This window comes from Pezoporus flaviventris, unplaced genomic scaffold (assembly GCF_033815535.1).
Source record: "Pezoporus flaviventris isolate CSIRO_AGI_PZ_B2104156 unplaced genomic scaffold, CSIRO_AGI_Pfla_v1 ptg000007l, whole genome shotgun sequence".
Lineage (NCBI taxonomy): Eukaryota > Metazoa > Chordata > Aves > Psittaciformes > Psittacidae > Pezoporus > Pezoporus flaviventris.
Window position 1 is genome coordinate 63,330,952 of NW_026892555.1, and position 25,587 is coordinate 63,356,538.

The 25,587-nt window shown below is 41.6% G+C and overlaps 1 protein-coding gene across 2 annotated transcripts in view; it reads right to left on the reverse strand.

The window, feature by feature from the left end:
* Window positions 1-25,123, reverse strand: part of GABBR2 (gamma-aminobutyric acid type B receptor subunit 2) — a 445,208-nt gene extending 420,085 nt beyond the window's left edge. The window contains exon 1 of one of the 2 annotated variants that reach the window (XM_061449004.1): window positions 24,354-25,123. In XM_061449004.1, coding sequence (XP_061304988.1) covers window positions 24,354-24,668 — 315 coding nt within the window. In that variant the 5' untranslated portion in view covers window positions 24,669-25,123. The remainder of the gene's footprint in view (window positions 1-24,353) is intronic. The other variant, XM_061449005.1, reaches the window with a different exon arrangement.
* Window positions 25,124-25,587: the final 464 nt, after the last annotated feature.

The following is a 25,587-nucleotide window of genomic DNA, read 5'->3' on the forward strand; positions in this document are numbered from 1 at the left end:
TGCTGCACGCTCTTCTCACTGTCCTGAGATGATTCATTTGACCTTAGACAGTTACTAGATATTCTTGGTTAGTTCTATAGACAGTGGCAAGAAACAGACTTTTCTAGGACAGGATTCATCTCATCCTAAAGCAGACATCTAAATGTCTTGACTATGAAGGCTGACCATCTCAGACACATATATCTAAAAGTAGGTATGATGAATCAGACATCATCTTTATATACATCATCACCTGTCAGTTCAGCTCATCTTTGACAGATATGGATCCTGATTATGGATCAGGTCTTAAAAAGGGAGAGGAAGTATTTAAGAACTTTATAAGGCTAAATTAGCAGTAGTTAGATTTAAAAAAATAAATAAATAAATTATTCTCCGTAACCACCAATGCAGAAATCCATACAAGCTAAATGTATTAGAAAGGAATTGTTTAAATAAGAAGTAATGGGAGCTTTTGAAATGCTGTCATTTCAAATTAGGTATCAGTAGTTCTTTTGCAGAGATTTAAAGAAATGTCTATAAAGTGTAAGAGCTCTTATACAGAAGAAGTGAAACCTGAAGAAAGAAAAAAGTCATTTGGATTTTGTATTCAGGATTAGCAGCAATCCCACACCTTATCTAGTGGTACTAGATAAGTGCACAGATTTACGCATTCAGGGTTTTTAGCTAAGCTTAAAGTATGCAATATGTCTCTCATATCATGTCTGTTGAGAGAATTGCATATTTATATATGCAGTGTTCTGTAAATAAAGATTAACAATCTTTCATGGATATCTGAAACTGTAAAATCTTAAAATATCCTCAGTTTCTCATGCTAATGAGTTTTTTTGTCATCAGGGAGAAGGGTTTCAAATTTCTCTCAAGCAGAAAAGGTCATACTGCAGTTGTCTATCAAGAAAATTCAGACTGAAACAATTACAGATTAAACTCCTTATACTTCATGAAAACAGCCTGTATCACAGCATTATTCCAAGAAGGGAATTGTCAGCACATTTCTATGAAAAACAACTGAAGAACGTCAGAATTTCTACAGATACTTTCATATACAATTCATATGCAATTTAAAAATAAATAGGGCTCTTTTCCTGTATCATATGCGCAACCCTCATGTTCTTTGTACCTCAGCATGTCAGTACGAAAAGTAGAGCCAAGTGGTGTGGTAACCATGCTTGCAATACATGAGGGGGAAGTGGGAGTCAAGTAGGGGGATGGAGAATGGTGATACTCTTCTGTTCTCTCTCCAGAAAGCTAATTCAGTTAATGATGCAACTCCTGGAAATACTGCCTTGTAGGATAGACATAAAAGCACTTTGTTTGTTTATCACCTAACACAGAGAGCATTATATATTACAACTGATATGTGAAATCAGCAGTGTTTAACCAGAAATAACATGTGAAATGGCCTATTGCTGCAACTTTGCAAAAACGCAGTAAATTCTTCACCCTTGGAAGACTGAACAAATATTGCCCATCTGTCTAAAAGATAAATTACAGTTCTGGAGGAGACTGGTAAACCTGACATAGGAATTACTTCATGGATAGAACAAGTGGTCCATGGAACTTTGGGCTAATGAAGTTCGCCATATTTTGCAAATTAATCTACTAGTAAGTTTTGACCAAGTTAGGACAGGCAGCAGCAACAACAAATATTAGAAATGAAGAACTAGCATTTCTTGTTATAAACATACCACACTCAGCCTGCTGACACCTCTTAACACCATGCCTATCATTGCCAAGATTACTATACTAAAACTATTACTGATACATTAATATCTACATGCAAATATCCCTTTTGTCACCTACATGTTTTGTTTTTCTTTTCTATCATCCAGTTTTCTTTGGTATGTAGGTTGTGCTACAAAGAAGACACTTTCCCATATTCCTGCCAGTTCCTCCCACGTTTTCCCATATAGAAATTTCTTATGACCTTTTAATAAATAGATCTTAGTCCAAAGGATGACGGCTTGGCACTTCATTTGGCTTAAATGCTGTATTTTAGTACCATTTTGTCTGCAGCTACCAGCACACCAAACTTAAGATAAGTGACCCTCTAACTGTTACATCTTACGACTGAATTTCTACCCATCCCACAGGTTAAATACCTTACTTACTGTTTCTCAAGTTTTGTGGAGAGAAAATTACACTGAAGTTTATTCTGCTGGCTGTCGCTGTGGTTTCTGTTCTATGTAGACTTAAAGATTACACCTTTTTAAGGCACTTTTACCTTGTCAGGATTCAGTAAAACAATCCCTTATGTAAATGAGAATTGGATCAAGAGTATTTTTCCCATTGTAACACAAGTATCTACATGATTGAATGCATCAGTAAGGTTTTAATAATTCAACAGCTTTCGCATAAATATTATAAACCAATCCCAGCTACCTGTCAGATCTTCATGTGAGTTTTCTTGAGGAATTGTTATTTCTATTAGAACTGGTTCAGAACTGGAATATCATTGGAACAAAATAGTGAATTCAATATCCCTGCTTTCATAGTAGAAATAAACAAATATTTAATTGAACATCACTTAATCAATAAAACTGAGAAAAAACACAAAAACCTCATCATTTTCTTTAACATCTTTCCCAGAAAATTTTCCATTCCAGCCTACAGTCTATGAAATATATTTGGTAAAGTGCTGTAGCAATATTGAACCCATTCAGCAAAGAGAAGCCTATTCCAAACAAAATGTGAATGAAATGTATTTCTCTCTTATTCCTGTTGCTAAATACCTCTGAATTTAACATGCCTCACTACAGCTTCAAACCCCACTTCTTCGTATACAGCACCCTGTTCACAACATTTGGGTCTTTGCATTTCTTGCAGTTTCATACGGTGCCAAGCCATGCACTCCTAAACAACTCCTATGCTTGAAAATTGTTCATAAGATATTGGAGAGGCACTTTTTCCTGTTCCTTCTCTTTTTAAAACCCTGTGAAATGCCTTCTTCCTCTTCACAACATTTCATCAGCCTCCTGGTGATGACTCCTCTTGGATCCCTGCCTCTTCCGCTTACTGTGGGCAGATGAGAAATCACAGAGCACACAGAGTCAGTGGTCATGGGTGGGAGAAAGGAGCTCTGGAGCAGTAGTGATGTGAGCCTAGATAATGTGTATGCTAACTGTGAGCAGGAAGACTCCTGCAGCAGAAAACAAGGATAAGAGCCACAGATGGAGGAAATGGACAGCAGGACTCTGACTATGATGGACATAGAAGTTTTGGAGAATATCCAGGAGAACAGAATATGAACAGCCTCAAAGAACAGTGTTTCATTCCTTTTTTTAAATTCAAGATTCATTCTGTATTTTGAAAATGTCTACTGCACCTTTGTGTCAAACAATAAAAATGCTTCTAATGATATGGTATCAGTTGGTATCTGACATGGATGGATGGTACCTGAAAGTGAAAGACCTTTTTTTTTAAAAGATTGCCCATGCAAAAAGATGAATTAAGGTAATGCAAAACCAAAATGTTTAATCTTTCAGTGAAACTACTCAAATCTGTTAGGTACCTTGACCATCTCTTGCTTACTTTGAAAGAAACCCTGATTTACTTCTCCTAATGCTGTATTTGTTGCCCAGCAGTTCACCATTCTCAGAGCCTGACATACTTTAGCCTTGTTGCAAATAATCCAGAACTTCACAATTATTGTTTTTTAATCCCTTGCCTTCAGAAGCAAAACAGATCCCTGCATTATTTTATCACTGCTCTACAGTGAAATCAAGATGTGTCTGAGAATAACAGCAGAATAAAGACATCACTGCTGGTATTTCTTTAGAGACAGACTGCACAAGTCACAAATCAAAATCATGTAAATTGCCCCAAGAGCAATAGTATTCACCAGAGACTTGGATTCATTTAAACACTACACACCAGTGTAAAACTTGCACTGAAGTTGCCCTAAACAAAGTGTTCAAAAATGTACTAATTTTCCCAGAATCTTGTTATTTTGACAGCTCTCCATTTTCATTTTAGAATCCAAAAAGAGGGATTCTATGAAACTTTCACCATAAAGATTCCATTATATATGCCTGTGTAGAATTTCACACAGGCAAAAACATCCATGAACAGACATGAGCAGGCAGGTGCAGGACAGAAGAAAGCAATTCTTTGAAGAATTTTGCAAGGGGTTTTCATGTTAGTGGGAACATAAAATCCCAAACATTGAATTTATCCATGCAAGCGAATTCTGAAAAGAATCCATTCTGTGTTGACTGAAATGTTCAATTTCCATAAAAACAGTAATTTAAATTTTGACTTTTTTATTTTTAATTTGAATGTGTAATATAATTCGGAACTCTCCCAATTTAAATTAATTTTGAAAGGAAAATATAAGTCCATGTGATTTAGACTATCTAAACTATTCTTCCTTTGGCTTTTGAAATTAAGGCTTGTCGATAGGAATGTGATTTCACAGTCTGTGATTTTGAAAGAAATTGTGCTCTGTATGAATAGTTCTCCTCACTATTTTCTCCTTATTCAAGAGTTAAAAGCAAGACCAGAGAGCAGCGTCACCAAATTTCATCTATAAATGGGGAGGCATACACATGCAACAGCCATGCGCTACATGGCAGCAGCAAGCCCTTCATCAGCCCAGGTGAGGTGTGTCCAGGGTGCCTACAGGAGTGGCCCAGAGGAGCTCCTCGGTCTTCACTCTTGTTGTCAGGGCTGCCTCCACCCCGGTTCCTAGCACACGACACAGCTCTGCTGACCTGGTTTTCAGGTTTTCTGGCTAGACATGAGAGACCAGAGAGGGATTTTTGGAAACCGATGAAGATGAAATGGGGGTGGTGGGAATTGAGTTCTCTGGAAAGCCTGCTGAAATCCCACTGAAAGCCAGAGGTGATGGAAATGCACTGTTACTACACTGTTTTACATGAAGATTCCCACAGACAACTAGGGTAAGCTCTAGCTGATGGAACACAGATCTCTACATAGGAGACATCTACATCTGTACTAGCCATTTGAGGCTCCCTTTATACTTCACAGCGAAAAATAAACTTTCCCTAGGATACAATTCTTTTTGTCTTAAAATAGTTTCCTAAAATAGGTCACATGAATTTTTCCACACAGAAGTGCCTGCTTCTGGACAGAACAGGAAACCCTGCCACACTAGCGAAAAGAGATATCCCCAGCCCAGACCTCCAATCCCAGGTCAGATAAAGCACAGTCTTAGCTGAGCCTTCTACCCTGGACATGCCTGCAAACACACTCTGGTTTTACAGCACCAAGCCCCTCACCGAGGTTGCCAGCCCTCACTGTGTCCAACAACCAACTCCTCCGTTAAAACTCCTTATGGCTCAGAAGCAGTTATAGATATACAAAAAATGATTTGGCCAAGCCCAAATCATTTTTGTCACATTTGATGTCTGCATATACACCATCCATATGTATAAGGTGCATTACACCAACCAACTTCAGGGTGACACTAAGAAAACAGAATAAAAAGACAGAATTGATGAATAAAGACTGAGACCTTTAGGGCCAAAAAGTAGAAAAGACTGCATTTCTTTTTGCTATATGAAAATTAGCTCAAATGACACAGAGAAAGGGTTAACGTAAGGTAACTGTTGTGTTCCCTTTGTATATCTCTGAACCTTTGCTGCACTGAAAAGTGAAACATCAGAATAAAACTGAAACTGGTTACCTTTTGTGGCAGTTCACAAGAATAGTTTATAAGGAATTTAACCAGGATCATCTACTTACTCTTTTTCTTAAATACATGATTTAGAAAACAAAGAGCTCTTGCCAGGAATCATAATAAAGACTTTTTTGTGGGGAAAAAAAAATTACATAGATAACAGAACACCCTTTTTTCTTGTTTTCAGTTAGACAGGTCTAATAATAAGGATAGTAATAATGGTAGTTTAGGAAAGCTAAAATTAGCATTTAACAAGTATTTTATGGTTCACGATTTTCATGCCTACAATACTGTATTGAGAAACTGTAATCTCTAAGAGGCAAAATACAGTACCTTGCTCTCGTGAATGTTAGATGTCAAGAACTGACTTACCAAACACATGGTCTTCTAGTAACTTCCTAGGGCACCAATTTAAAGTTTCCAAAATGTCATGTCTTACCAGACATGAATGACATGATGCTTTTTTTCCTGTGTCTACCCTGATGGTTTCATAGAGCGTCTCAGAAGGCATGAATGCACAAGATGGACTTACAGATCACACACAGTGAGTTGCACACATGAAAACCAGTAGCTGGTTTTTTTCTTTTTTATGAAATAATACTCAAATTAATAAGTGAAGTTGCATGCTAATGCCATCACAAAATGTCTGGTTTTTTTTTCTTACTTTCTTTTAAGCAGAAACTCCTGTACACATCAATCCAGAAAACAGTGCAATGCTTCAGTTTACTGCAGCCAGAGCCTGCAGCAAAATATTTTTCTTGTTTAGGTAGGATAAGAAAACAAGCACGCCTTGAGATTTCCCCTGTAGAAATAATTTGCTTAGCAATGTCATGTTCAGTGACTGTTCCATTGCTGTTTGTGGGTTTTTTTGAATAAGCACATAAAGATATGCCTTAAGTAAGATGACACACAGCTATCATGTTATTGTGTCATTCCATTACAAAGGAACCAGTTTACTACCAAAGAAAATACAACCAGCCTTTAAGTCAAACCGGGACATGTTGTATCATCCCTGTCGGAGATGATACACATTAGGATAGACTCAGCCAAGTGTCAACAAGCAATGTGAGTACAAATCAGCACTACTCAGAAAATCACAGTGGTAAAGTCTATTTGTATGCTCAAGCCATGTCCTAGTTACAGCACATGAGTTTCCTGTTAACATCAGCACTAATCATAGCACTGGCTACACAGTTCTTGTACTGGCTACTAACTCACAAAAAACCTAGGTAAGAACAGAAGAGTAACTCTGAAGGGCTAAAATATTGTTCTTTATTCACCAGTAAAACCATATTTAGATTCGCTTAAGCCTGAAAGAATCCACCAGCCTGGTCACCCTGAGGAAGGCATAGAAGGAGAGCCTCCAGATGTCAGCCATACGGTGAAAGACAGAAATAAAGCAATACGCAGACAGCTCAATTATACCTGGCTCCCTCCCCCACAGGTAAAAATCTCAAGGGCATAATTTCCCTTATTACACTAAAAAGCTGCTCCATGGTTGAATTCACAAGTCTGCAGAAGCATTTTTCTGCCTCCCACACCCTCTGACCAACACTTCACAGATCAGGGCTCTCCACACAACCAGTTCAGGCCTGCTTCAATTAGAAGGGGGAAACACATCACAGCCCTCTTCAAGATGCCCTGCTTAGGATGGCTGGAAAATAGGGACTATCAGTCCTGTTAACACTGTCCTTCTGGCATAAATAAATAAACATTGCAGGCATAGATGTAACATTTCAGGGATGAGCAGCCATCTACCCAACTAGAAGATCATTTTCACTTGCTTGCTCTCCATTCTCAGTGAATATTTAAGATTTTTTTTATTTATTTTTTTTTTATGTGGAAGTGCTACATCGTGAGTGTTCAAGGGATTCCCGCTTGCAAGGAACTGGCAACACAGTAATAGGAAACACACAATCTTAGGAGACCTGAAAGAAATCAGTTACAGAAAGTATTCAGTTCTCAGCTCAGCTCCAAAGCCACCAGGTTATAAAGTAGTCTGCTTAAGAAAGTTTTCCCAAAGGCTCCTGCTGAAACAGCTTCATTTAGTACAAAAGAACTCAAACAGCTCTTGCAAAAGTACTCCCTTTGCCTCATAGTTACTATTCATATTCCAGAATAGTGAAGGCTTAATTTGTTGAAATAAAACAGTAGCAAAGCAAAAGACTGAGAACCCTCCCCAAAACACCCTACTGCGCAGTAGGGCAATGCTCTCTCATGGGAGGCAGAGGACATGGATTCAAAACCCCAGGGGCACAGGACAGAGTGCAACCCTATTCCCCTGTGCTTATAAATGAAACTACAATGCTGTTCAAGCCCTCTGCAACATCATACATTGAGTGATGTGATTGTTTTACATTTCTTTTTTTGGCAAAATCAACACAAATATTTTTGACTGTAACTTCTCTCTCTTCCTAGTTAACTATGCCAAAAAGCCAGTTATCTGACCCACTCCTGAAAGTTCTCACATCCAAACAGCCAAACGTCTGTATTTTCTACTTAAAAGAAAGTGAACTGAAAGGTTGCATAAGGTCACATATGGCAGATCTGGGCTCACAACATTAATAAACAGAATCATCTCTTTTGTATCCGCACCTTCCCTGAGAAACTATTAAATCCAGCACCCTCTGTAGCTTGTCTGTAATCAGTACTTAAAACTTGAGACTGAGCTCTACTCTCAGAACCATGAAGTAAAATCAGGAATCTTAATGCCCCACATTTTAGTAATCTCTTACAAGTCATCAAGACATGTCTTTTTCCAGGGGCTGCTTCAAAAAGATAATTACAGATTACTTCAGTATTTCAATTCAAATCATAGAGGTCAGCGCAACAGAGCTGAAGATCTGCAATTCAAGCCTGTTGAACATTTATGCAGGAAAAATATTTTGGAGCTGCTCCTAGAACTGGGAACTATGCAAAGACAATTATCAAATAAACATCAACTTACACCCCCCAGACCAAATGAAACTGGATTAAAAGCACTGAATCTGAGCAAATACCAGAAGGTTTTAAGTGCTGCCCACTTAGACTCACACTTCCCAGTTATTTAAGTTGAATCTTCATCTTTTCACATGAGGAACTAAGTAAGACGTATGCATTTTTCAGGACTGCATATCTATAATTACATTTACAGTAGGAACTTACAATTTAATAAATAAACCAGTGAATTGTATTAAAAGTAATTTACAAGACAGACATTTTCTTAATGAGTACGTGCAGTTGATACGTTTGTGTTACATTATTAACCATGGAAGCTATCCTCAAGTAACTTTATAGCATATGGGATCATGTTTGTTATATGTTAAGCACTTCAAAAATTACACATAAGTGCTTATGAACCAAATGCACAATTAAAATTACATTATAATTTCTCCCTTGGATAATTTTTTAGAGCTTCAAAAGAAGACATATTATACCTCTGTCTCGTTATAGTACAACAATTATTGGTATAATAATGTCAAAATTTAATAACTTAATCATAACGGTATAATCCATGTTTAATGGTTTACAGACAAGCAAATATTTTTCAATGCACTACTTTGCAACTTCCAAATATAAAGTGGGTTTCTACTATATATGGAGTCTGTACGCACATATGCATGTAAGTGTGTATGAACCTGAGGTCAGCCTCTCCTCAACATGCCTCCAATGAAGGAGACACAAGTTCAAATCAATGAAAATCTCCTAAAGGACAGGTTTGCAGTCCTATATCACCATGTTATGTGAGTCCCTCCTCTTGTTTTGGCCAGGCTGAAAGACAAGCCTTAGAAAGTAGTCGTCTTGATTTAATTTTCGCACAGAAGATAAAGATATCTCAGTCCTAGAAGGAAAGGTAAAAGCCACAGCTTTTCTCAAATTTAAGAGCATTATGATGACAGATATCATCTCAACACTCTTTATTGAGAGATATCTCAGAACTCTCACCTCTTGGCTCTTAATTTTTCCCCAACACAGCAAGCAAGGTTTTACACAGGCACTCTGCCCTGATGGCTCAGCCCAGACCTCTCTTGTGCTTATGCAGAAGCAGAAAGCAAGGGCAGCGACCTATAGAGCTGTTACCAGAGAAAGCAGGAAGAGTAAGACACAGAAGACTGTGCAAAAGAACAGAGCAACTCAGCAAGCCATGGATTTGGGGAATGCTTTCTGGGTTCAGAAACACCTGAAGAGCAGTAGGTATTTGCTATCCCTCCTAATTCACACACTCTTTATTTCTGCTTTTACCACCAGCAGGGTGCAATTGCACTGCAAGATCCCTGTCACAGACAGGCAGCCACCTAAGAGCCCAAACTTTTCCAGACAGCCACATTTGCTGTATTTCAGCTGAATGGGTTTCACCAGGAAGGGAGTCAGCAGCAAGCTTTCAAAAGCATGCTCACAGAGGAGGCTCAAACATTACACAACTCTACGCCTACACCCATTTACCTGCGTGTCATGGAAGGATACCTGGAGTTCATAGTTCTTCAACATCCACGAATGCTTGTATAAATGTTTCAAGGCTAAATGGACAGCAGGCAACACCCCTGCTGTTAGGTTTCTCCGATCAATCAGGCAGCTGGTGGGTGAAAGCCCAAGAAGAGAGAGGCGGGTGCGATCCAGTTCCTCAGAGCACCTGACTATTAGTAACACAAACAGCACCAGCGTGTCTAGTTTCCAGTTCCAGAACACCATCTTTCCTGGTGCTTTTCTCTTTCTTCCTTCCCTTCCCCTGCAGCCCACATCCCTGAGGAGCAGGCCTTAGATTCCCTGGTTGCCCGACATTTTGCAGCTTTCCTTAGCTTCAGTCAGCTCTGTCCCTCTAAGAAAGGAGCTAATTGCTATTAAAGGATAAAGACCTCTCTACGGCTGGCTTTTCCAATTTGGACTGTAATCCAGCTCACAGCAGTGCTGTGAATCAATACTTCACAAGAATAATCTCTAAGCAAATTGTTCTGCCAAGTCTAATTTTAAACATGTCATTTTAAGCATTTCTATAGCAGAAATATTCATCTATAGGTGATAAATCAATAAACAAACTAGTATGATTCCTTTGAAAATAAATGTTCTAGGGGTAGATCGTTGTGACTACACACTGCACTCTCTCATTGGCAGCAATCTGTATGCCTCTGGGTCAGAAGATTGCTTCAGTTTGTTTTATCTTGCACAGATCACATATTCAATTGGCTTCATATAGGCCAAACAAAGAATATAGTCTTGAGCACTGATAATACCTTATATACTTCTAGTGCAAAAGCTGCATCATCTGACAGTTGTATATCCTCTCCCTGATTCTGCTTTTCTTAGAAACCCCATGCTTCCCTTAAAATCAATGCCTGCTGTGTGCATATACAGAATTCAGGCCTGTTCCTGCCATGTACAGTCGCACAGCTTTTGACAGGCATTTCACATATTGTCATGGCTAGCTAAGTAATGTCATCACACTATTTGCAGTTTTCCAAGTAATATGCCAGGCTATGGAATGGAACAGATGCTGTGCATGCCTAAATGCAGAGAAAAATAGTAATGCTGGAGAAAATCTTCTTTGCTGAAGGATAAACAAAACTCAGCAGGGTGAGAAGGGAATATACGCACCACCACACCAGAAAAGAACCTGCACCTCTGTTCCCCAGCATTCACAGCCTACCTCACCCCTCAGGAAAGCCACATCCTCCCTGCCTCTTTCACTGCAGCAATGCCACTCTTCTCTCCTGTAAACAGGCACCTGGGTGATCCTTTCCCCAGGGATTCAAGCAGCCAGCTCTCCCCATGCCCAGAGAGCCCTTCACACTCACTGGGATGTTGCCATAGGCAGGAGATGGAAATGAAAGAGCCAAGCCCAGTGAAAGGGAGAGAACATCTGGCCTGGGAGATGCTTGTTTGTCCAGGAGGAAAAAAAGCTCAGATTTTCAGCACAGTGTTGTCATACATGCAGCTGAATAGCAAATTGTTTTGCCATCCTGTGGAAATTCAAGATTTCAAAAGAAATGCCCTGTGCCAATCTGGGATGGAAACCCAAAACCTCAAAGGTTTCCATAACTTCATAATCTCAAAGGAAAACAAATGGAAGGGCTCATAAACAAAAGTTTAATTTGGTATAAATCAAATTTTAAATTATATGTTCAGAGCTTGGCAATTTATTTTGTGAATAGTTGACACCTCAAAACAAAGTATTAGCTTGCTGCAGAAAGTAAGGGTGGTTTTTTAATTATCAGAACACAGAGTTTCAGGTTAACAAATTATTCTGAAACTGATGTGCGACTAAAAAGCTTGTACAGAAGATCTCCAAGTAAAGTCCAATTATAAACATTCTAATTAATAATTACGATCCATATATTGCATGACACAAGGGCATGGAAGTAGATAGATAAATAAAAGTAAAAAGAGAAAAATAATATTAAAGAAATGATAAATGCCTGCTTTGGGCACAGCAAATAGCCCCTAGCAGGAGATATATGCTCAATTTACTACTAACTGCCCACAGTGACTTTCCTGCCAACTCAGTTGTGCAACTGGGTGGGCAAAGAAAAGAGCCCAATCAATTATTACTCCTCTCTGTGCATTCTTGGACACAAGCACGAGGTGAAACAGAAATACCTGGTGCATACCCTTCCTTTTCTTTGTCACGATTGCCTACAGCAGGGCTGTACAGCGCCCTTCATGTGGGGAAGGAAATACTGTTTTTTTTCCTGTATAAGACTATACCCCAATCAGATACAGCAGGGTCAGCATTTACTATGAGAATTCTCTAGACTAAGAAATCTAGCACATTAGCTGGGCACAACACTAAGTAGGAAGCACACGCTGGTAGCACAATCCAGCACAGCAACAATTTAACACAATGACTTGACAGGTATTTTTTTTTGTTTCTTAGTCTTACGATTCTATAATGTGATTACCAAAAACATGTTTTTTAAACGTTTCTTAAATTTTTTTTAAACTCAGCTGAAATTCTTCTGTGAGCAGAGGGCCAGTGTACACCAAGATGTTGCTTAAATCCCATTTAATACCTTTCTTAGACGCTTAAATAGGATTTTGTTGGTGAAGAGTCCTTGGACCAGCCTTCTTTACCAGCATTATTTCAGCATTGACTACACTAAGGGAGAGGAGGGGAGGAAAGCAGGAAGCATTCATGCTGTCAAACCTCAGTAGCTAAGGTGGTCTGAACTGCTCCTCTTCCTATGCCTAAATCTTTTCACTAAGTGGGAACATAGGGCTCCATTAGTCATAGCTTTGGCTCATGTTTAGGTAACAAAAAAAATGCAGCTTGAATATCTAATATCCTCTTCTGTGTCTAAAGACAAATCTGTCACCACACCTCATTCAACACCCACTGCCCAACCAGTGGCTTTAAATGCATAAGAGAACTGTCATCAGAGGCTATGAAATAATTTTCAGCACCATTTGGGTGGACATCCTTGTTGAGGACATACATTTTAGGGAGCATAATCTCATTCTATAGATACGTGACTGGATTCAACTTAGACCAGTGTTTTCTTCCTTGTGCTACTTCTGGGTCGCCTTAGCGTTGCTGCCTTCAAACCATGCCTGACAAAGGACCAAATAAGATCATGTATTAGTGCCGCCTTTGTTATTTGCTTCCTTAAAATTTGCTTCCTAACAGAAACATTTAACTATCCAACCAGGCAGTTGTTTCTTATGTAGTACTTTTATCGCTAATTAATTCTGTAGTACTTGTGTCAAAACATGCCCATAAGTTTTCAATCTGATGAAAAAGACAGTCATGTTTCCCATGCATGTGACTGATCATACAGGTACAATTTGCACGTTTAGAATAATATCTCCTGAGGCTTAATACCTACAAAAGCATATTGTTATGCCCCTGTCACACATTCAAAGATGGAGTCTTTCAACTGAGTTTAATCAACACCCTAAGAATTTACTACCAAACATAACAAATGTGAAATCTTAATCTGATAAATCAATTCTCTGCATCTTATATGCATTTCTCAAATGCGAAGCTGAATTTCTATGATTATTTGAAATAGTATTAATTTTGAGACTTGGATTCAGGGTCAGAAAATGAAGGTCACTTTGTTTTAGACCCTGCCTTCCCCTCGATTTTGGGAGGCTTTACCAAAGGTAAGTAAGCGTTCTTCAGCATGGTAAGGATCACTGTAGTTGCTGTCCGCAAGAGCTAGCTGAAAAACCTTAGGACAGAGCTGGTGACCAGATGACTCACTGTTGGCATCTCCTCTGTGAGATCTGCACAAACTGAGTAATTTTCAGAGAGGAAAACTGTAGGAGGAAATTGTGTTCCCTCGTAGGAGCACAGTCCCTGAGAGCTTAAAAAGGAAAATACCCAAACACCTGGCATAAAAGTACTACCTATAACCAATACTTTCCAAAGGCAAAAGGAGAAATCATTTCTATTTTGTCCTCCTTACCACATTCTCCTCTGCCTTTATAGCATTTTAAATTGAGTTCTCAATCCCCTGATTAGTATTTCTGAACTATAAATCACTCAAAGAGTTATTAGTTCATGCAAAAGGTTGACTATAGACTGTATTAACTGTGTTAAAGGCTGGCTATATATTTAAGCTGTATGTCACCTCATACCTCCCACACAAAACTTCCTCCCCCTTGAGTAACACCCATTAACATTTATAGGATGTTCTAATCCCAGCCTCAAATGTTAGTTTTTTCAAAGTAGGTTATCATTCACCCTTCTTGTCCCATGTGTCTCTGCTCTTGCTGCTTAATTGCTCAGTGTAATTAGAATACAGAGCACTCACACATCCTAAGAAACCTTGGTAATGCATTGGAAACCATTGTGATTTATTTTGGACAGGAACTCCTGTTGTTACATCAAGACCAAGCCTCTACCTACGCCAAGAGCAGCTTCAGTACTGAGACACTATTTATCTCCTCTGACGTGTCCCAGCTTTTTAAGAAGCTGGCTGTTCAGCTAAAATTATGTACCTCCTACAGCATCACTCAAATGACCAGGCTATCTTCTTCGAACTGCCTGACTGACCAGATTTACTTGTAGCTAGTGACAGTCATCTGAAGAAGGTAAATGAAAACTTATTTTTGCTGCAAATCCGAATGTGTCACTCCTCATATGTACCCTAAAAATTTCATCTCTGCTTCCTCACCCTCTTCCCCAGCATTGCAGCACAAAGATCAAATTTGTTTCCTCCATTCTGAGTAGAAGGCTTGAAGAAAAGAGATACAGCATCAGTGAGATTATTCCTGAAGTAATAGATTGAATTCTAGTGGCAGCACTTTGAGAATGAAGATTACAAACTGTAAAAGATTCAGAAGAAAGCCAAAGAAATGCATAAAAAGCTGGGGAGAACAAAAACCAAAACAAATCAAAAAAGAGCAGCAGCTTAGTCTATCTAGTTTAATGTTCAGAGGTGACTTGAGCTGAAACTTGCTCTACAATGGATGAAAAAGTAATTTCTAATAATACCAAACTTTTGAACTCACTGGTCAAGGAAAAGACACTTTCTACCCTTCAGTAAACTATTCTTTTTAAAAGAAATAACTTCTATTAGATCAGTTAACTAAGTGCTGCTGCTGATACTGAGATAACACCTCCTGTGTGACAAGACTGTGCCAGTGGTATAGACCTGCTTTGAGTAACAAGACCCTGGGGATTCAGTAATCCCACATCACTCCTTTTGTTTACATTAAGAAGCTGTTATTTTTGCCAAGGTCAAACACTGTTTTCAGATATGTGTTAATTACAAAAACAACTATTTATTAAATGACAGGTTTTTAAAAATACCCATACCTTGCATATTTCTCAACTTCAAGGTCTTTGAGATGCAATAATCTAATTCTAAAGGATATTTAATTCTGATAATACTGACACAGATCCTGAAAAGATCTGTATCCCAAAGGCTGAACAAAATCAGCATTTTATTCCGCCAGGCAATTTGAAACTTACATTACTTACTTAAAGCAAGTAACTATGAATGCCATTGTTCCTAATTAGAAGTGGCAATTCTAGGTCTCCTCCTCATGGAAGCACGTTGCATTTTCGTAGGTGGGCTGGCTTTCTGAAGTGCTGAGTATTCAGCAATTCCCACTGATGTTGACAGAAAATGCAAATCACTCAGTGCTTTTGGTGCAGTTGAGGGACCTAACTTGAAAACCTCCTTGGTTTCAAGAAGTGATCTGAAACTGATACCATTAGCATTGTTCACAGCAAGAAACAGAAATGAGGAGCAGAGGGGAGACTGACTAAGTTTAAAGACCTAGAATGCAAAACTTTTTGGATCACTTTCTCTACATAGGGGTTGCTATTGCCCTTTCTTTTACTACATTACACAAAGTCTTCCTGCCACTAGCACGTTCCTTCAGATTAGATTCTCACCAACAACATGGAATTTGGTCCTGCTTACAATTTTTATAAAGGCAGAAAGTGGAAGGGAAAAAGAAAAGAGAAAGTTGACTCTATCTCAGTGAACCTCCTATAAATTATTAATACTTAGGGTTCTCCGAATTCACAGGGAAGAGGGGAAAGCAAAACCCACAGTGCTTTTACAGAACTTTAAAGTTCTATCAAAGACCCCACAGAAGCACATAATTTAATATTTTTATACTACATGTGTATACTAAACATCTCTATATGATGTTGTTAAGATACACAAGAGTGCACATCTACTAATCACACCACTTGAAAAATGTTATGAGCTATATTTTGTGGCACACCAAGTGTTAATCTGACAAAACCTGTCGCCTTACACAGAGTAAAAATTGTAAAGTAAGGTGCGTGTTCTTTGCTACAAAAACCCCACATTAGATTCACTGTGAAGGCAGGAGCAGTAAACAGTGGAAAGGAAGTTAATTAGCATTCCAAAAGGGGCCTCTTACTACTTCTCCCTGAGGTTTTGTATGTACAATGGTTGCTTAAGACAGCTATTGTGTATATGATTCTTCACATAATTCTGTAGTTCAGTAAAGCTTCGGCAGAAGCTGAGACCTACTGTAGGCAAACAGTAAATTAAAATACATAGCTACTTTAAGGAAACAAAAGATTGAACAAATACATTTTTTTAAACATATATGGCTTTAATCCCTGAAAAATGAGGTTCTGGAAATGATCAAGCATACAGGATGAGTTCCTCTAATGGGGACTGTTGTCAAGGAGCACGTCAATCCATCAGACCCAGCTTGCCATGAAACAAGTCAACAAGGTCTTCACATATGGTCTGTGACAATCTGAGGGAGGGAAGAAGACTCCTGACTCCAGCAGCATCTAATCCACCAGAACCCTTCGTACAAGGCTGGATCCCTTGGATAGCCATAAAAAAAAGCAGGAAAGCCTTGGTTGCCCTGCACAGCCTACCTTGTAGTGATTTCTGACCTCTGTAGCCAGGAAGGAATTGCAGGGAGAGCAGCTATGCAAATGCTGAGAGCTGCTGCTCTCACAACAGTTACAGGGGCAGCAGTTTAAGCTGCACGTAGGAATGGACTTTTAAAGGGATTTCAAGCAAATCACAGAGAAAAGTTTTCAGGGAGGAAGATTCTGGGGGATCCTGAAGACAAGAGCAGGTTTTATAAGTTACATATTCTAGCTCACAGTGGAGGAGGCAGAAATCCCCAAGTGAAATATATGGCCTATATTTTAAGATCTGAATAATCCTGATGGTCCTCTGATCTTAGAACTCATTAATTCCTTAAAAGAAATACTATAGCCATAGCAGGAAACCTAAGTTTTCTAATCCTATCTCTCCAACTCGTGATGTTCCCTTTAAAGCAATTAGTCCATTATCTGGGCCTTCATGTCTCAGGAGCCTCAATAACAACAATTTGGACAGCTCTGCTGAATTAGCCCTTATGTTCTTCGTTCTTTGTGACTATCATTTTCAGAGAGAAGGTGGATATTTGCTTTTAATTTGTTAGCTTTCATTTTCACGTTTGAGAATACTTATTTGGAAAATACTATGCACAAAATTGTCAGAACTAAAGGCCGCTGATAATGAAAAACTAATGGCACAGGAATTGGACATCAATCACCGGCTTGGCAAAGAGAGTACATGGTTATTCCATCACAAGAGAAAAGAAACAAGTGTTGGCTGGTCAGAATGTCCTGTTTCCACTCAGCAGGCAGCATGAAGTAGCCCCAAATCCAGCAGATCTTACCCACAAACAAAACCTCTGCAAGGGAGACATCCCACAAGTGTCAGTGTTATGGCAAGGGGAAACACAGCATGACTGAAAATATATCCCAGCTGTTCTTAGGGGCATTACCTTCTTTAAGTTGGAGCAATGCTGTGACTGAACTACTTTGCTTCAGGCAGGAGTAAGTCCTGGTACATTAATGCTGGAGGCAGGGGACCACAAAAGTACTGCAGATCTTATTTCTAGCTCAGCTAGACCCACGAATAAGAGAACAGTGCATCTGGCTCCTGAAAAGCTTCTGTCACTGGTTTAGTTCCAGCATTCCGAGTACAAAAATAAGTTTTTAAAAACTATGATGTATGTGCAGTGTACCCTCTCAGTTTGGAATCCCACAGTTTGAAATAGAGTTCTTTCTTTGGATAAATGGGGCTGTGGCATATCAACACACATCTCCGCAGTCACACCTGCTGACTGGCCTCCATGTACCTCTCTGCAGAGCCTCAGCAGCTCCAAAAATTACTTGAGCCAGAAAGGATCACGGAAGGTTTTGTTCTGCTAACTTCTAACACCCGATTCCCTGAGCCAGACTGCCATATGCAGTGGTTCAACCCTTCCTAAGGAGAAGTATTTCCTTTCCTGTGACAGCAATGGCCTCCACTTGAGTTTCATAAAAAAGCTGTTTGGCTCCCAGCTTCTGCAGTTTGCTCAAATACATTGTTCTTCCATCATATACCATGAAAATGTCCATAAGGCAATGAAATCGAAAGCAGAGAACAAAGCTTGAGACATGCATGCACCATCATGCATAGATCATTAATGTGGGATGGTGCTTTGTAGCCTTGACATGTGATGCTATTTATGTTGTCATCCCAAATAGTTAAGTGTATTTAATTAAAACAGTATAAATATTACATTGACAACTTTTTGTGCGAATGCTGTCATTAAAACTCTCTTCTAGCTCCTCCTCTTCCTTTTTCTATCACAAATATTTTCTTCACAGTTATCACAAGGATATTACACCCCATCTTTTCCACAAACTTGAGTAATTCAGTCTGGTTGATAACCATATCAGAGGATAGGGCCTCCCCCCTCTTTCTCCAAACATAAACGGAAACTCCTTCCTGGATTTATTCAAAAAATAAATTTTTCCCTGCTGACAGAGCATGTTTAGCATTTGAATCAAAAGATTCCATAACAGTGTGTTTTGCAGTATGCATAGGATAAGTTATACATGAAATTGCAAGACATACGCCAGAAAATGATACAGTGGCTTTAATCTCTTTGCTGAGATATTTAGAGGATATGCATTCTGCAGGTCTGGGATCCGCACTCAGAGGAGTGGGTGCAGTGAATACATGATTTCTCTCCTCTCCCCACCCACATCTTAGTATCAGCAGAGAAGCCAGCATAAAATTAACATAAACACTTAACTTTTAGATTATTCCCTTCAAGTTTATAAAACTCTAGAGCAAAAAGAGGTTATGTCACAAATGGAGCCGTATTATGCGAAAGTCAAAGGGGACACTGACTATTTAAAGCAATATGTCCCTTCCAAGCAGAACATTGCCAGCAGAGTAGACAGTGATCATCATCCATACACACAGCATACTGCATTTTAATGCTACACTCTGCATATATCAGACAGTGCAAGTACTTGGTAATATTTAAAGGTAACAAATTACCCAACTACTTCAACATATGCCAGACGCAAGGTCATCTGACGTGACAATAACCAGTATCAGCCTGATCAGTCTGCTGTAAACTGGACCCTCTTTCAGACCCTAACATCTCCTCTGTATTCAACCGACTGTTACTCTTAGATGACCCAGCACCACCTTACCTGTCCTATTTTGAGCACTACTTTAAAAATGAGAATAAAGCTCCAGACAATTTAGTACTCAGAGCACTCGCAAGCATGTCAGGGATCACTCCCAGAGTCCCAACTTGGCTTTGGTACACTACTTCACCGCACAAAGGCAGCTGCTGTCAGAGTGACTTGAACCTATGCCTCGTAAGACAAAAAGCCTAACTAACACATCGTGTGCACTTCTTTCTAAGAGTGTGCCCTTGCTCACTTCTGTTAGGGCAGAGTTGGGTAACCGGTAGCTGTTTGTCCCTTTCTGAGGACCATCAGCTATGATTGAATGCTGTGATTCATGTTCATGGACAGACACCTTATTTTTCACCACTGACAACAAACCCACTCTCCAGTTTCCAGAATATGTTTGCCATCCTTAGTGAAAGTAAATATGATTCTTACTTCCACTTGCAGGAGGAAGATATGAGTCAACTTTGTCAACACCATTTATGACTGGACTTTCTGGAAGAGGCATCTTTATTTGGATGCTGAGGGTCTTTCGTAATTTAGAATAGCTCTAGGTATGACACAGACTGGTGCACGGCCTGTAAAACTTTCTTAAACTTTGAGGGAGGAGGGTTTTACTGAAAATATGGATAATTTTTTAGTAAAAGAAGAAAATAAAGAGAAGGTCTACTCATATTATACTTAGCCTGTAATTTCCTGTCAGATAAATTAGGCAAGGCATTTTCTACTTAATTACAGAATAGAAGGCAAATATGTATTAAATGTCAGAAAGTTCACATTTTCCTTCAGATTATGTGGAGTCCTATGCATTTTCCAGAGCTCACCCTTCTATGCCAACCTGCTATTTAAAGGTATTAGAGTGTATTATTACACGAAGACGAGATTATATCAGGATTACAGAATATTGTTTGTAGCAATTAGAGAAAATTACATAATCTCATCCCCATAGCATGAATATTCTTCCCTCTTTGGGATATTATACCCACTTACTTCTGGAAGGTATGTTTTCAGGTTGTCAAGGCTTACTTTGATCTTCAGAAACAAGTGAAAGAATTCTAACTTGCATACAAACCTTTCTTGGCTATACGTGTTTAAATCTAAAACAAATTCAGCCTCTCTGTGCACCACTTGCAGCATTTCTCCTACAGAATATCAGAAAATACATTCCATATTTGAGGGAAGATGTCCAGCTGTTGAAAGGTAGATATCCAACTTCCATTAAAGCCCTTGTCTTCCACCATGCCTCTTCCTCTAGTTTCTGCATAGTCAGTTTTTGCCTGATGCAAATGAAGTACTGTTGAAATTGATTATTTGTCTACTAGGATGTTTAATTCCTTTACTTTAGTGATATTCTGGGTTTTTTTCCTGTAACAGATGTGTGTCAGGTTCTCAAGTGTGTGTCAGGTTCTCAAGCAGAAATCATCTTTCCTGATTTACATGAAGTTACCAACTGCATCTAGTTTATGTAAAGCTTTTTATTTTATTATTTTTCAAAACACTTATTTGCATTTTCGACCAACTAAAGGTACAATCACAGGGACAGGAAAAGGAAGAAATATAATACCATGGTTATTGATCAAAAGCCATAAACTATCAAGCACCCTTAACTTCTAGGACCTGGTCCAAGGGCAGTTAGAATCAGTGCATTACTGCCATTAATTTCAATGGGTTTTGGATGAAACTCTTCACAGATGATCACTTTATAAATGCTCTAGTTTCTAAAATAATGTTATTATGAAATTTTGCCTGAGTCTCACCTAAAGTTTGCTCCTGCTCTCACTGAAATGAATAGCATACATTAAAGCCACTAACTCAGACCAGAATTTTGCAAATGCCTACACCTGAGCTTTTTTTTTATTGACTGAACCTACATAGAAATGTCCAAATAGATAAAGGTATGCTCATAGGGTAGCAAAGCACAGTTCACTGAGCTGCATCAGGATCACACTCCAAATACATTTAATAATCAAAAATACTCAAGACAGAAGTCTCTGCATTTTTATTACCAGTGGCCATATTTTGTAACAAAGACGCACTTCACACAATCACAACTGGTTGAGACATAGATTAAGGATTGTACTTAAGTGTTTAATTTAGTTCAAATGCTTTGAAAAACACTAGGGCTGCTGCTCATGTACTCAAAGGTTAGCGTGCTCAAGCGCTGACAAATATCACTCAAACTTAGAAGGTACAACTGTAATTTTCCACGTGGTTGGTCAGAAAGTAAAGGCCTTATAAGGCTTCATTATGCAAACCAGAAGTACCAAACAAATGAAAACATTCAATTCAATGCTGACAGAAAACTACCTGAATGCGTAATAAAAAAAAAAACAAAAACAACCAAAAAAAACCCAAACAAACCCAAGAAATCCAATGGCTGTTTTAAATATTATTTGCAATATAAATATCAGGTTGTAACAGTGGGAGATTTTGGAAAGACACAAGGGAGAACATAAGAGTTTCTGAATCATTGCCATGCATTTCCTACAAAAATATACAATTATTTCTTAGGCTATTAAAAGATCTCATGTGTTCAAGTCTCCACGGTTTCTTTTTTCAAGAGCCAACAATGTCACAAGCACCACCTGCGAAGCCCAGAGAGGAAGAACTACTCCCTAGTCTGTGATTATGCAATGATAAAGATCCAGGCCCTTCAGGCATACCTGTTTATGGGTGACCTCGGAAAACAGGCTCAGAACCTAAGTGGGCATGATGAGCTGTCTACCCTTCTGCTTACCATAAGTGCAGTGAAGGAATAAGGTAATGTCTGAACCCAGTGAAAAAGTTTGTGCTGCCATTATGTATTTAATGGCTATTCCAGCCATTAGTCTGTTCCGCTTTGGTGCAGTCAATCCAGTGCTCTTCATGAATGCCAAGTTATTTACTTGTCACTACTAAGCATGCAATCATGAGCCAACCATACTCCAAATATATACATTCGCCTGACTTAGCATTCCATAACCATCCATTTATTAATTGCTTAAAAGCATTCAAAGCTACAGAGCAAGCTGGCAACATGACCCTGATTCCTTATGTCCCTAGAGCACAAAACAGTCAAAATGCAATTTTTATGAAACTGATACTCATTCTAGAACAAAAAGTGCATTTTTTTCCACTGAATATTTTAACAGTAACTACCTAGTTCAGAACCTAAAATCTGTATTAAGAACTTCAAAATATTTTGACTGCAATAAAATGCAGCAACTTATTGATCGTGATGTTACTGTATGAAGAAGGAAGATCCTGTCTAGGCTTCTCTACTTTCTGTGACTTATTTTTTGTAACAATTCCACCCAAGTGAAGGGTTTAAATACAATAATGTAATGAAAACAGGCTTAGGAGAACTGTGATATTTTTCTAACATGTACCTCACTTTATGAAACTGGTAATGCCATTCAGAAAATCCCCCATAATTCTTTTCTTTACAATTGCAGAGTTCCCCAAGACTCACTATTTTTAAGGAAATGAGCAGCTACTCTAGGCAGTTCTTGCCTGTATTCCCTTTCAGTACTCAGTCTTGTTCCCACAAAGCAACATGATGGCAGCACGCTCTCTCCTAAATGACATCTTCAACAATATTGCCCTCCATGCGTTTATGTTCAGAGGTACCTGAAAAATTACTGCGATAAATTTATGTCAGTAAAAAGCCACCTTAGATGGAGAGGCTTCTGTAGAATTTTTGGGATGGAGACACTGTCACACGAAGCAGTACAGCCTGTCATTGCAGCTCTCAGCTTGCTCCCTTCAGATCCTGAGAACCGAAGGGGAGAAGACAGGGGCTTCCTTAAATGACAGCCAGGAAGATTTTCAGTAGTCACTGATTTTACCGCGGATTGTCTTGGAAATGAGCACCCGCCGCCAGCATTACACGGGGAACGACTGCCATCTTCAGGAACGCCTCGATATTGAATCACCACCTACCCTTCGCAAGCACACGGTTACTGAAGTTGTGACCAAAACCAAACGCAGTTGTGGGTGGTTGGTGGTGGGAACCAACTCCTCGCCTCTCCCCCTGCCTCTTTCTCGCCCGCAGGTAAAGCAGAGATGTTTCCCTTCACCGCACCTCACCGCGCAGGGCTCCTCGCCCAGCTCATCCCGCCAGCCCCGGGCAGCGCTCCGGAGCGGGGCACCTCGCCGGGCTCTTCTCGGGGACGAGCACTGCAAATTTAACTCTTTCCGAGGGGCGCCTCCGCGCCCCGCCGCGCTAGAGGGCAGGCGGGGAGAGAGGGAGGGAGACCCGGGGGAACCTGCAAGACCCTCCCTTCCTGCTTCTCAAGCACGGCTGCTGCCGCTGCCCTTTGCGTCCCGGCGCTGCACGGGATAAATCGGGATGCCCGTTGGCGGGGAGGGGGAGTCAAGCGGCCGGCATGCATCTGTTGCTGAACGGGCAGCAGCGGAGAGAGGGATGGGATGCGGCCGCCTTCCTCTCACCGCTGTATGTGCGAGCCAAGGACAGCGGATCCCGGTCGCCGCCAGCCGTCCCCCCGGGCCCAGCGCCGCGCTGCCAGCGGCCGGTCAGGGGCTCCAACGGGGCGGCGGGGCGAGCCCCGGCTCCTGGGAACCAACTCGGGATGTGCGGGGCGAGGAGGATACGGCCCGCCAGCTCCACTTCCTCTCCCCCTGCCGCCGGTCCCTCCACATCTGCGGGGCCCGGCCGGCAGGGCAGGCTCGGAGGCGCCGCGCACGGCCCCGCCGGCAGCCGCAGCCCCGGCCCGGGTGTCCGCGCTGCCCTTGTGCCCCGGCACCCGCAGCGCCCCGGGACCGGGCGGCGGCGCCTCCCCCTGCGCCCGGCGGCGCGGTGCCCGCGGCTGTCCCTACCTCCGTGTCGTAAAGCCGCAGGTCCAGGAAATAGGGGTTGAGCAGGGATTCGTTGCGGATCTGATCCATGGCAAGCTGCACGGCGGGCAGCACCCCCCGGCCGATCTTGCTCTTCTGGTCCTCCTCGGACTGGCTGAGCGGCATCAAGCCCATGATGGAGATCGGCGTGGTGGCGTTGGGGGGCAGCCCGGCCGCCCCCCGGGAGCTGCCCCGCGGCCAGCCCCAGCCCGGCGGCGCCCAGCCCAGGCACAGGAGCAGCAGCAGCATGGCAGGGCTGGAGGTGGCAGCGGCCGGTCTCCGTGGAGAGGGATGCATGCTGCTGGATGGGGGGAGGAGGAGGAGGAGGACTGAGGGAAGGGGGGACGGGCAGAGCGGCGGAAGGGAGCCGAGCCCCTCTTAGTCCGGGCGCATTCCCCGGCGGCAGAAGCCAAGGCGGGAGGAAAAGAGCCGCCTGTCTCCGCTTCCCCGGGAGCCTCGGGGTCTCCTCTCTCTTCTCCCCTCTCCCCTCCCCTGGCAATAATCCTTCTGGCAATGGCGCCTACTCCTTCTCAGGTCTGCCAGCTGCAGCCACCAGGAGCAATAAATAAATAAATAACCCCCACCACCACGCACACACAGGCACGCTCCCCACCACCCTCCTCCTCCTCACTCCCAGGCGGCAGAGCAAGGGAGCGGGACCTGCCTCTGCCTCCCCGGCTGCTCTCCCCCCTCTCCGCTCAGGGAGGGACAGCACCTCTCAGGCGCGGAGGGGGGGGGCCGAGCAGCCCTCATTGAACACCTCCCTCCCTCCCCCCTCCTCCTCCTCCTCCTCCAAAAGGGGAAAAAAAAAAAAGGATGCTCCGGCACAGCAAACGCAGAAGAGGAAAAAGCCTCCCCCCTCTCCCCGAGCAGCGGAGGAGAGGACGGGAGCGGTGCCGAGGAGCAGGGGCGGGGGTGCTAGTGCCGCATTCCCGGAGAGCTGGGGCAGCGCAGCGGGAGTCCCGCGGGCCGGGCAGCCCCCGCCGCGGGCTGGAGGTGCCGCCTGCGCCCGTCCTTCCTTCGGGTCGGGGTCGGGCAGAGCCGCCGGGCTGATGCGCGCAGCCCGGGGATGAGGGCAGAGCAAAGTGTGCGGCGGCGGCAGCGGGGCCGGGCCCACGTTCCCGCACGGCACCGGCTCCAGGTGGGGCTCTCGGCGCCTGGGGGTTGGTGGGGGGGGGGGGGGGGGCAGCTCCCTCCCTCCCTCCTCCGGGCGGCG